The sequence below is a fragment of the Sorghum bicolor genome, chromosome 8, assembly GCF_000003195.3.
Source record: "Sorghum bicolor cultivar BTx623 chromosome 8, Sorghum_bicolor_NCBIv3, whole genome shotgun sequence".
In the NCBI taxonomy this organism is placed as follows: Eukaryota; Viridiplantae; Streptophyta; class Magnoliopsida; order Poales; family Poaceae; genus Sorghum; species Sorghum bicolor.
In genome coordinates, this window is record NC_012877.2 from 50,184,046 (window position 1) to 50,195,308 (window position 11,263).

An 11,263-nucleotide genomic window follows, 5' to 3' on the forward strand; every position below is an offset into this window, starting at 1 on the left:
CAGGTAGACGAATCTGATTAAGGCTTTCGCAAATAGTACGAAAATTGTTTTTGTTGCTTTATGGACGTATGAGATCTGATAGTTGTTTTATTACCTGTTCATGGTGCATATGGTTGCCAGTCTGATGGAATTATTTATTCAGTACAAATGTGTTAGAGCTATAGAGCTGTGAAGATAAAGCTGGGATTTTTATATATGTACATTTAGATACATAAGTTGGTTTTGGTGTTTGTAATTGAGCTATTCGATTAATCTCTAGCTGCAAAATCGAGTATGGTGTAGTCTTAGTTGTAGGTGTGTTGTAGGTATATGATCCTATGTAAGTATGAGCAAGTGAAATGGATTGTGCACACAACGTACATTGCTACCAAGGATCACACTATACTAAAAAATATAATATAGAACAACTCTGATTCATAAGGTTGCTAGGAACACATATAAACAGATGCTAAGGCAGTTTTGAAGTGCATTCACCGGAGGAAATGCATACATATATGAATGACACCAAAACAAGCAAAACAATATAAAGTTTTGAAGTGAACTATAGCTTGACATATCAAAGGTAAAATGGGAGGTGTAAATTAAAAACAAACCTATGTAAACAGAACCATGATAAACACCTTTGAGACTTGCAAAAAGTTCTTCCTTTGTAATCTCCAATGTCTCTAGGTTAGTCTTATCAAGTATCTGAGAATATCAGGAGTAGCCTTTAGTGGAAAACTATCTAAACTATAGTATATATACATGGAAGCGTATTCAAAAATAAATAGGTAAAAAAGTTTCTGTAGATTTTGATTGCTTTGAGGAGCTTACCAGGATAGTGCAGTACTACCAGCGTTGATTTATTCCATATGTGCATACAATAGAAATATGATGTTGTTTCAGCAAGGATGACAAAAAATATATACATACCAATAATGCAATGGGAAATGAGGCTGAAGCCTAAAAACATAAGAAGCACATGTAAGATACTTCCTCCATTATCTTTTATAGGACGCCATAACATTTCACATAATTATCCTTTTATTGGGCGTGATAGATAAATTTGAGGAGTAAATAATTAGAGGAGCAAATGTATTAGTGAATGGACATAGGGAATATTGCAGTGTTTTTGTGCGTGGTCCTTAAACTACAACAAATGCAAACTTTAAAAATAAAAAACATGGGAAAACACATATAGACATTATTGTGCACAAATAAAATTCTTATGATGCAACCTCCGAGCAGCACGCATGACACAGCAGACACGAGCGAGAGGAACATGGGCCGGTGGACTCCAAAATGAAGCAAAAGTTAAATCCAGATGCACCAGGTTATCATGTGTGCAAAAAGAAAATCGAAGTGGTTGGATTAAACAAGAAATCACCATCAATGGTCACATGTTGTTGTCTTTCCTCCCATTATTTCTCCATCGTCAATGTCGAAACCAAGAGAATTTTATGGGTCCAGACCTATTGACTGTACCATGGAGAGAAGAAAATTTAGAATGGAAAAAGCATGATCCGAAAACTCCTGATTTGAGCAGTTCAAAATCAGAACTCATAAGGATGAAAAGAAAAAACAGGTCTCATAAATATATTAGGCACAGTGAAATTTTAAAAACATATGGACAATGTCAACACAAATATCTTTCATAAAAAACCTTCTGATGTCAACAATCTGGGTAGAGAGGTAGGCCCACTTTCTCCTTTCTCTCATTAATTACAACATATGCTTAGAGTAAGTATGCAGAGGACACCTATTAATTGTTTTTGTGCAGTACATACATTTAATAATTGTCAATTCTTCAATACCCATGGCCTCAAGATATAACCAGAAAATATTAGGCTCCTTTCATATGTTGTTGTTGAGCACAGGGAAAAACACAGGTGATGTCAAAATTGACGACAATGAATAGAAAAACAGTTTGCCGTGTTATGCTTTATTTAAAATGCATAAACTATGGTTTATCATCTAAAATAAGCAAATGATTATAAAAAAGCACAAACCTGACAATATACAAATAAGGTTGGAAATGAGACTTTTGAAAAAGAAAGCCTGCATGTGGCAGATGACATAGCCAAAAAAAAAAAAAAAGAGATGCGAGCCGAACCTCCATCAACCACCCCCAAATTTCAGTTTGCTAAACATCAAATCACTTTGGGTGCGCAAAAATAAATGAGGTATCCATTTTTTTGTGTGTAAACCTGGAATCATTTTTATCTAAAAATAGCAAAACACAAATTAGCTCATGGTTGGCAGCAAATGTGGCTGGTTTGAGAAAATATTTTTAAAAAATCGATTCATGGCCAAAGGTGAAGCTCCAAGGAGAGAGGGTGAGAGGGGGTAAGGGAGAGAGGGAGGGAGCACCAACAATCCAGCTATTCGGTAATAATGCACATACCTGTTTAGTGCATTTAAGTGATAATGCACATACTTGTTCTCATACTGCAATTAAGTGATAATGCACATACCTGTTTTTACATATTCTGGTAGAAGAATTTTTCACCTTTGGAGGTTCATGAAGCAACAGTAGCCTGCATGAAAATCACATTATGTAGTTAAAATCCTACATTAGTACCTCTAAAGATACTGACGCAATGTAGTTCCCAAAGATAAAATTCAGAATATGTTATTAACAAACAATATAGCAAAGGCTAACTAATATTATTTAGAGAAGATCTCCTAAATCATCAGTTGTTGTTGCATAAACCCCAAAGTAGACAACAAATTTGGAGGATGAGTTAGTCTAATCAGGAAGATTATATACCAATAACGCATACTGGGTAGCATTTTCTCAGTTAGCTTATCGTAGGTGGAACCTTCCAGATAGCCTGATGCAACCAGAATAAACATAGCATGCAACACGTATACTGGGAAATCATCCACTCTTAGCCCCAAAGGCCCAAACTACTTAAGGAGGTCATAGAGTAATCATTGATTCAAAATAGCCCTGAATGAATGAATTAAAATATATCCTTCCATAAAACATTGGCAGTTTTCTCTAGACATAGAACAAATAGTATCTATTTCTTTTTTTGGTAAATAGCCTGCTGCTAACCAAATTGTTAAACCCAGTTTTAATTATATATAACATCTTCAAAACAATCCCTTCAATTTGTCTACACAAATAAAAAAAATACAAATATGCTAGTAGGGACAAAGAAATATTACTAACATAAGGAGGTCAGGAGGAGCAAGGAGAAATTTGGCAGGTTCGAAACTCTCTTCAGTTTTTCTTCATCTGCTCTAACACAAAAGGCACTAACAAGCACAACATCCAAAGATTTAAAGTAAGGAAGTTTATATTACCTAAAGCTTTCTCATTCTAAATGCAAAATATAGACAAATAAATGGGAGCATGGGGCACATAATTAGAGAGAAGCAAACACCTTGGGTTTCACGTCTTCACTTTGCTGCTATGAAATTGTGCTCCATCGCTAGAATTTTTTTCCACTGCACCATCGGAGGATTTTTTTCCTGATTTTTAAGGCTAGAACCTGCATCTCGAAATCTCATTGGTTCTCAGAGTTAACCAAAGCATCAGGAAGATATGAAGCATTAGACAAGGAAGGGAGATGTGGATGGCGTGGACGCTTGGCAACACGCTCAAATGGCAGATAGGGTTTCGGCGCAACGGCTGCCATGCGAGGGGGAGGGAGGGAGGAAGGGAGGGGGGAGAGGGAGGGAAGGAGTAGGGCGGCAACCTCCGTGCCGAGCACCGGTCACCGCCACGTGGAGCACCGCCGCTGTCATGGTCGCCCAACCTGCACGAGGAGAGCGGGAGAAGGAGCGAAACCGGAGATTAAAGATGGAGATGGGTAGAGGATCCTACACAGAGGATGGTGGACGAGGAGGAGGGTCGCCGCCACGTCGGGGGACAGGCATCGGCCGGGGCTGGCGGCGCCGCTGCCCTACCCGTTTCTGGAGAGGTCGGGAGAAAGAGAGAGAGGGAGGGGAAGGGAAGAGACGGGGAGAAAGAGGAGAGGGGGAGATTTTTTTACCTGAGCACTGTAGATACCTGAGGAGCGATTGTGGAGCGTTGATCACAAAATCGAACGGTTGAAGAGATTTAGGGCGACGTGGTCTAGCTGGTTGTTCAGCCCCACGTTCCCAATTAAAGGGTTGAATGAAATGTATACGTTCATATATACTCTCTTCATTCTATAATGTAAGCCATTTTAAAAATCTTGAAGAGTCAAAACATCTCAAGTTTGACCAAAATTATAAAAAAAATTACAAAGTTTTGTGGCATCAAATAGATATACTATGAAAATATTATTAATGAACCTAATGATACTTAGTGGATATCATAAATGTTATTATCCTACCATATAAATTTGGTCAAATTTAAGATGTTTTGACTCTCAAGATTCTTAGAATAACTTACAATTTAGCATGGAGGGAGTCGTAAAAATTAATAAACAATGAGGCATATGCAATAACATGTAATATTTAACACCATAAATTAGCTCGAAGTAGTGCATCTCACAAAACCATAATTTTGTTCCAAAAACAAGATCAAGTCATTTGTAATAATGAACGAGTTTACATCTCATCACAGCTGATAAAATTCATCAAATATGTAGCTTCCTCTTTGGAGTCATCTTTTTTGGTGCAACCACAACAGGCATGCTTGGACTCGTTATGTCGGTTTGCGAAGAGGTGCCTTTTTCTAATAATAATGCAAGCTTGCTGCACGAAAATACGGTACGACAATTAGATGCAATGAAAATAATTAGTATATGGTAAAAATGTTGTTGTGCCCTCATCAGTGAAACCTAAAAGCTCACACATCTAACTCTCGCTCATAATTTGAATTCTAGCTTCATCATCATGTATCTCCATGATTTATAATGTTGCCCAATCAACTCTTTTCATATTTTCCGCATCATTTATTTGGGACCTACAAACAAGTGAAACCTAGATTATACTACTGTACTGGTAATATACAAAAATAAGAGATATAATCAATCAAATATATACCTTTCCACTTGGAGCACAGGAACATTGTACTCTATTATCGGATGAGAAACAGTAGGCACCAAAGCTCACACATGTGACTCTTGCTCATAATTTGAATTTTGTTCCAGAAACAATGCAACTTTCTCTAGATTGTATGAAATCGAATTGATCTCCGTTCGCTTGTATTATAAGCCGTACTTTTCTGTCAGCCAGCAGTGTTTTTCTCATAAAATAAGTTAGTGAATAATACTTTCAGCCATGACTTTTCGAACAGGCTATCCAGATTTGAATATAAATATAGATATTTTGGAATATGAATACAAAATAGATGTCCCATATTCGGACTTCTATTCCAGCATTTAATTAACTCAACTCAAAATGGATATTGGCGTCAGGATCCAAAGCTGCTAGGGGTACACGGTGCCCGTCGAACCACAGAGTTTAGCGGTGCCACGTAAGCGCACTGATTTGGTTTGGCAGTGCTTAATTGGATAAGTAGTAGACACGTGTCAGTCATCTAGGTGGCGGGAATTAAATGACAGCCGTTCATAGGTATGGATGCATCTCCCAGAGCATTCAATATAGATGAAAACAAAACTAATTGCACATGCATGGAGGATTGGGCCTTGTTTAGTTCATACCAAAAACCAAAAATTTTTCAAGATTCCCCGCCACATCAAATCTTACGACACATACATGGAGCATTAAATATAGATGAAAACAAAACTAATTACAGACAAATCTTTTAAGCCTAGTTACTCTATGATTGGACAATGTTTGTTAAATAAAAACAAAAGTACTATATTGTCAAAATCAGAAAAATGGATCTAAACAAGGCCTTGATTGGAATCGCTAACCTACAGTACCTTGTTGCCAGCTTTGTACCAGAACCCTGCTCTTCTCCATGGTTCGGCGAGAGAGGAGAGGATGATTGATTGGAATCAAAGATGCTGACCTACAGTACTATGTTGCCACCTTTGTACTCTAGGGGCCATTTATGTCTGGCAAAGAGAGATGTTTTAGATGGAGTGTACATGCCTCAATGGGTTTCATGTCCAAATTTTCAAAACAATTTTGAAAATAGTGCAGAAGAATTTTATCCCTATGAAAATTTTTCTACTTCCATGAAAATCTTATAATCTCTCTCTTCATCAATATAGTGTCACATCAGCATTTTAGTGTGCATGAAGCTTCCATAAAACCTCCATTGAGACTGGTCTTCACAGTCTCTTCACTGGGTTTCACCACCTTCATTATTAAGGTCGATTAGAAAAACAAATGAAGTTTCTATAGTTCGTAACACTAACCCTAGGGTAGTCCTAAGAGGTAACAAAATTATAAGTGTGTTAGCGGGAGTGTACAGCTACTCAACACGTATATGGTCTGAGCGATTTAGACTATGGGACAATACAAAGACCAAATATTTTTAAAGTGTAGAGTTCATATGAACCATTTTGTCGGCGTCTAGACTTGTCGTCTAAACACTAACGAGTAATAAGTCTGCGTGTCTACCTAAACCCGGATGGTGATGCAAGTGGAACACAGAGAGTTATACTGGTTCGGGCTAGAGATGCCCTACGTCCAGTGTGATATCGGAGGTCTGTATTGCCTTGCACCCAAAAGTGCTTGTAGTAGGGGTATACAAGCAGGTCGCGAGAGAGGGCTAAGTCCCAGGTCTCGACTTTGTGTAGTGGACAGAGTGTTATTTGCTACTCTGGAGTGTGCGTGGTCTTCCCTTGGGTTCTTGTGTTGTGAGCGTGTCTTGGATGTGTGCCCTGGCTCCCCTTTTATAGTCGTAAGGGGTCACAAGGCTTTTACATGTGTTGACCAGTGATCCACTTCTGGTAAATGGTAAAGTCACAGTCCCGACTCTGTGGATGCTTGCCCATCTCGTCCTTGGGGCATGGTTGACGGTATGGTTGCTCCTGTGGAGGGTCGCCAAGTCCTGGAGATCGTGGGGGTCGGATCAGTGATACTGCTGCATGTCCTGTAACAGTAGGAGAGGACAACCAAAGTGATACTGGTTAATCTCCCCCATGCCTCTTTTACTGTGAGACGGTACTTCGCAGTGAAAGAGGTAAGGCTGCACAGTGGCCGGAGTGGTTGGAACAGATGCTGCCATGCCCTGCCGCAGTATGGGGATGACAGCGTATGTCCTGTCGAGAGTTCGGCCATCGTGCGTTGGAAGCCTGGCTCCGAGATGGGGGCTCGGGCGAGGCGGTGTTTGCGCCTGAGCCCAAGAGGGGTCGGGCGAGGCGGAACTTGCGCCTGAGGCCAAGGGGTCGGGCGAGGCGGTACCCGCGCCCGAGCCCTGGTCATCTCGGGTGATTTGCCTTTCTCCTTTTTTTGCGATTTTTATTTCTCTGATTTGCATATTCCTTTTTATGGTATCCAACACATTTGGACCATGTGGCATTACAAGAAACAAATATTTCTAATACATGGTGTTGAGGTATTCTAATATGATAAGACAAGCTAACATTTTTTTGGAACTAATCAGGGAGAAGAGCAGCCGATTATATTAAAAAGATGAAGAATCCAAACTGAGTAATACAATATAGCAACAAACACACGCAAAGGTCATATACAACAACAACTGATTTATTCAGACAAGCCAACAATACGTTTAAATTAGCAGTTACAGATATCTTTTCATGTACACATCCTTGCGAGTAAAGGTCACATACAACAACAATTGATTTGTTGAAACAAGCCAACAATAAAATTTAGTAGTTACAGATATTTTTTCATGTACTCACCCATGCGAGTATACTGAACCTCCGGGTACAATAGAGTAGCCTCTGCTCCGTCATCGCCAATTTCAAAATTTGTCAAGCAACCTTCATAGAAAATATGGTAAAAGTGTCCCACAACGACTTGATTGGCGAAGTTAGTATCTACACATCCATGGAAAACCATAATTTATATTAAAAAGGGAGATGTGTAATGAAAATTTCATGGACACTAAATTTTTTAAGTGTTCATACCAACGATATTTTTTACATGTAGTAGTGTAGTACACTCCATATATCAGCCTTAAACGTTGAACGTAAGATGATACCATTTTAGGATCTTTTATGTGTACAACTATAAGTGGAAATCACATTTTTTTCACCCTAAACAATATTGATATGACCCCTCTATCAATTATGGTGTAACTCATAATTACACAAACAAGAAAAGAAACTAAATCCGATGAATTGAATTTTTCAAAACTATGCATTGTGCTGAGACAAACAATTTTTGTAGTTACCTTTCATTGAAGCCAAGAATTCATCTATAGGAATGTGGATTTTCTCAAGAACATTTCCAGAAAGGTTTTCCCATTTTGAGATAACATCATTTTGAGTCAAAATGTTTTCTGGTGGTCTTAAGTATATTGTCTTGTTCAATGCGCGAGGATCATCAACAGACTTCACTGTATATGTTGCAACATCGTCTTCATCACAAAATATAACTGCATGTTACATATATATGTGACTATGTAGTTAGAACCATGTTATTACTACCATTTTTGTAAATCTCCGTGCAAAATCTGTCCATTTTGGATATGGTATGCTTTACAAGGGACATGCATGATATTGTTTACATTCAGATAAAAAATCATGTACATATTGTATTGTAAAGTTATATTACAAATAATTTAGTGGACACATGCCTGTTATATATTTGTACACTTCACATATGAAAAAGCTAACATATATTTGTGATGAATTAAAGAAACTTCAATGAAAGTGGGTCTTGATGTCAGATTAAATACAAAAAAAATGATCGGGGAGGAGACAAAGAAGTACAGTACAATGTTTTACCTTTAACATTGCCGTCTCCATAAATGAGAACTTTCTCTTTGGGTGGCAAAAGGGTGCCCATTTGACATAGGTTTGGGCAAAAGTAACCAGCAAAGCAATTGGCAGAAACATAGGTGTGGGGAATGTTGGCCTCTTCAATTGCCCGTCTTAGCTCCATCTTTTCATCAAATGTAATCCTTCCTGGTTCAAGAGCATGCCCCATCTTGGATGGATCCATGCCGAATTCTGATGGTATAAAACGCTGCATCCACAGTGTTGTAATTTTATTTAGACTCAGCATCTCTTCATCTATTTGTTGCTTTTATTAGGTTGTTCCTAACGTTAAACTTTAGTCTCTATCACATCGAATATTTGAACATATATATAAAGTATTAAATATAGACTATTTACAAAACTAAAAAAAATACAGGTAGAGAATAATTTGTAAGATGATTTTTTAAGTCTAATTAGCTCATGATTGGATATTAATTTCTATACTATAAATATATTATAGTATTTATTAAACTTTAATACCTCCAACCAAATATCCCTTAAAAATTCAAGAGTCCGTACATGTTAAACGACATTTTTATATTGTTGTTTGCACGAGAAGGGGAGTCGGAGACACGGTGGCGTCACCGTGGCGTCAGGGATGACGGTCAGGGGCTAGAGGAAGGAGTGAAGGGAGTGAGGACCAGAAAATGTGAGACAGAAGCACGTGAACCCCCGGAATCAGATGCACCTGATTTTTGTTTTTTCTAATTATTATTTTGGGTGTGTTTCGGACTCTGATGCCGCCTCCTTCCCCTTCAAGATTGACTCACTTTTTGCACTGAAATTTCAATCTTTTTATGGTTCAAAAGTGTGAAATGTCCACTGAAATTTCATCAAATTCTATGTTATATTAATTCGATGACCAGATGAAATTTCAATCCTTTTTCCCCAAATGAAATCTGTCGTCCACCATCATCATAAAATAAAGGTGATAGGGGTGTAGCTCGGAACGGAAGAACAGGGATCGAGGCAGGGTAGCTCGCCCAGGAAATGACAAAATGGATTCAGGAAATGCAGCTCGGAACCGAAGTACTCCCTCCATCCCAAATTCATCCCAAATTGTAAGTCATTTCAAAAATTTTGAAAAGTCAAAGTATTTTCACGTTTGACTAAAATTATAGAAAAAAATATTAAAATTTGTAACGTAAAATGAGTATACTATGAAAATATAATTAAGAAAAAAACTAATGATACTTAGTTAGTACTATAATAATAATTATTCTATAATATAAATTTAGTCAAACTTAAAAAAGTTTGACTCTCCAATGATTTACAATTTTTAGAATAGAGAGAGTACTGTACAGAGAGAGCATGTAAATTAAGTGACGGACCTTGACGTTCCCAGCCTCCTTGATAGCCTCGACGAGCTGATGCTGCAAGGAGAGGTTGTGGCTGTGGAGGTGCACCCCGGACATGGCCGAGGCCGAGATCACCACGTCGGCCTGCGCCACGGCGGCGACGAGCGCCGCGTGGTCCTCCAGCGACGCCTCCACCAGCCGCGCGCCCTGCGCCTTGAAGGAGAGCAGCATCTGGAGCTTGTCGATGTCCAGGCCGATCTCCGGCCGCATGAGGACCAGCGTCGGGTGACCCTCCGCCAGGCTCGCCCGCACGATCCGCCGGCCGATGTACCCGGTGCCGCCCACCACCAGCACCCGGCTCTTCTCCATGGTTTCGGCGAGTGGAACGATTGATTGGAATCAGAGAGTCTGACGACCTACAGTGCTTTGCTGCCACCTTGCTAAATTAAAGGGAAGGAGGCCAAGCTCACACACGTACGGCAATTAGTGATATGTTGACTCTAAGAATAATTAAGAGTTTCTCAAAGCGGTGTGAAAGTGAAGGGACAACACACGGATTAAATTACTTGCTAATAATTAGCCGGCTAACAAAAGCTCTAAACAGCATGCGAACTACTCCCTCCATACTGGAAAAACCTGACGTTTGCGACATGATTGTGGTAACCAAGGAGTGATTAAGTGAATGTTAGTTTTTCTTCTTTGCCCCTAATAAATAAAGCTGCAGTTGCTCTCTATACGAGAAAGATAACTACCTCAACCGGCTAGTGCATGGCAGTTTCAGTGCTGCGTCCTAGGTTCGAGTCCTAGCAATCTCACTTTTTCATTTTGCATTGGTATTTTGCAGCGTGGTGCAGTGAGGGACCAGGCTGCGAGGACCACGCTCTCGATTAATTGCATGGTGGGTCCGGCGTAAGGACCATGCTCACGATTATTCATTTTGCATTGGTATTTTGCAGCGTGGTGCAGTGAGGGACCAGGCTGCGAGGACCACGCTCTCGATTAATTGCATGGTGGGTCCGGCGTAAGGACCATGCTCACGATTAATTGCATGTACGAATAATTGCATGTGAGAATCGAGGCGCCAGCGACCACGCGAGAGCCTGCGAGGACCACGCTCTCGATTAATTGCATGGTGGGTCCGGCGCAAGGACAATGCTCACGATTAATTGCCGCATGTGA

At 39.5% G+C, this 11,263-nt stretch overlaps 1 protein-coding gene and 1 long non-coding RNA gene across 3 annotated transcripts; both read right to left on the reverse strand.

Moving 5' to 3' along the window:
- LOC110429547 lies at positions 393–3,947 on the reverse strand. 2 transcript variants are annotated; one of them, XR_002446619.1, is made up of 4 exons: positions 3,372–3,947; positions 3,158–3,243; positions 814–2,516; positions 393–687 (listed from the first exon to the last, which is right to left on the reverse strand). It is a non-coding gene; the product is annotated as an uncharacterized LOC110429547 (long non-coding RNA). The 2 variants fall into 2 exon arrangements; XR_002446618.1 differs by having other exon boundaries at positions 393–2,516.
- On the reverse strand, positions 7,528–10,543 carry LOC110429730 (isoflavone reductase homolog). The gene is made up of 4 exons (XM_021446177.1): positions 10,118–10,543; positions 8,754–8,994; positions 8,198–8,401; positions 7,528–7,841 (listed from the first exon to the last, which is right to left on the reverse strand). Exons 1-4 carry the CDS (start codon positions 10,451–10,453, stop codon positions 7,678–7,680), a joined length of 945 nt encoding a protein of 314 aa, XP_021301852.1. The 5' UTR covers positions 10,454–10,543; the 3' UTR covers positions 7,528–7,677.

What these genes read in the sequence shown, in the direction of transcription:
- LOC110429730 (XM_021446177.1), bottom strand. Translation starts at nt 10,453, where the DNA reads ATGGAGAAGAGCCGGGTGCTGGTGGTGGGCGGCACCGGGTACATCGGC. An exon ending in AGGAGGCTGGGAACGTCAAG is followed by an intron (nt 8,995 to 10,117) that starts GTCCGTCACTTA and finishes CTGTGGATGCAG; the next exon opens with CGTTTTATACCATCAGAATT. An exon ending in ATTCTTGGCTTCAATGAAAG is followed by an intron (nt 7,842 to 8,197) that starts GTAACTACAAAA and finishes ATGGATGTGTAG; the next exon opens with ATACTAACTTCGCCAATCAA.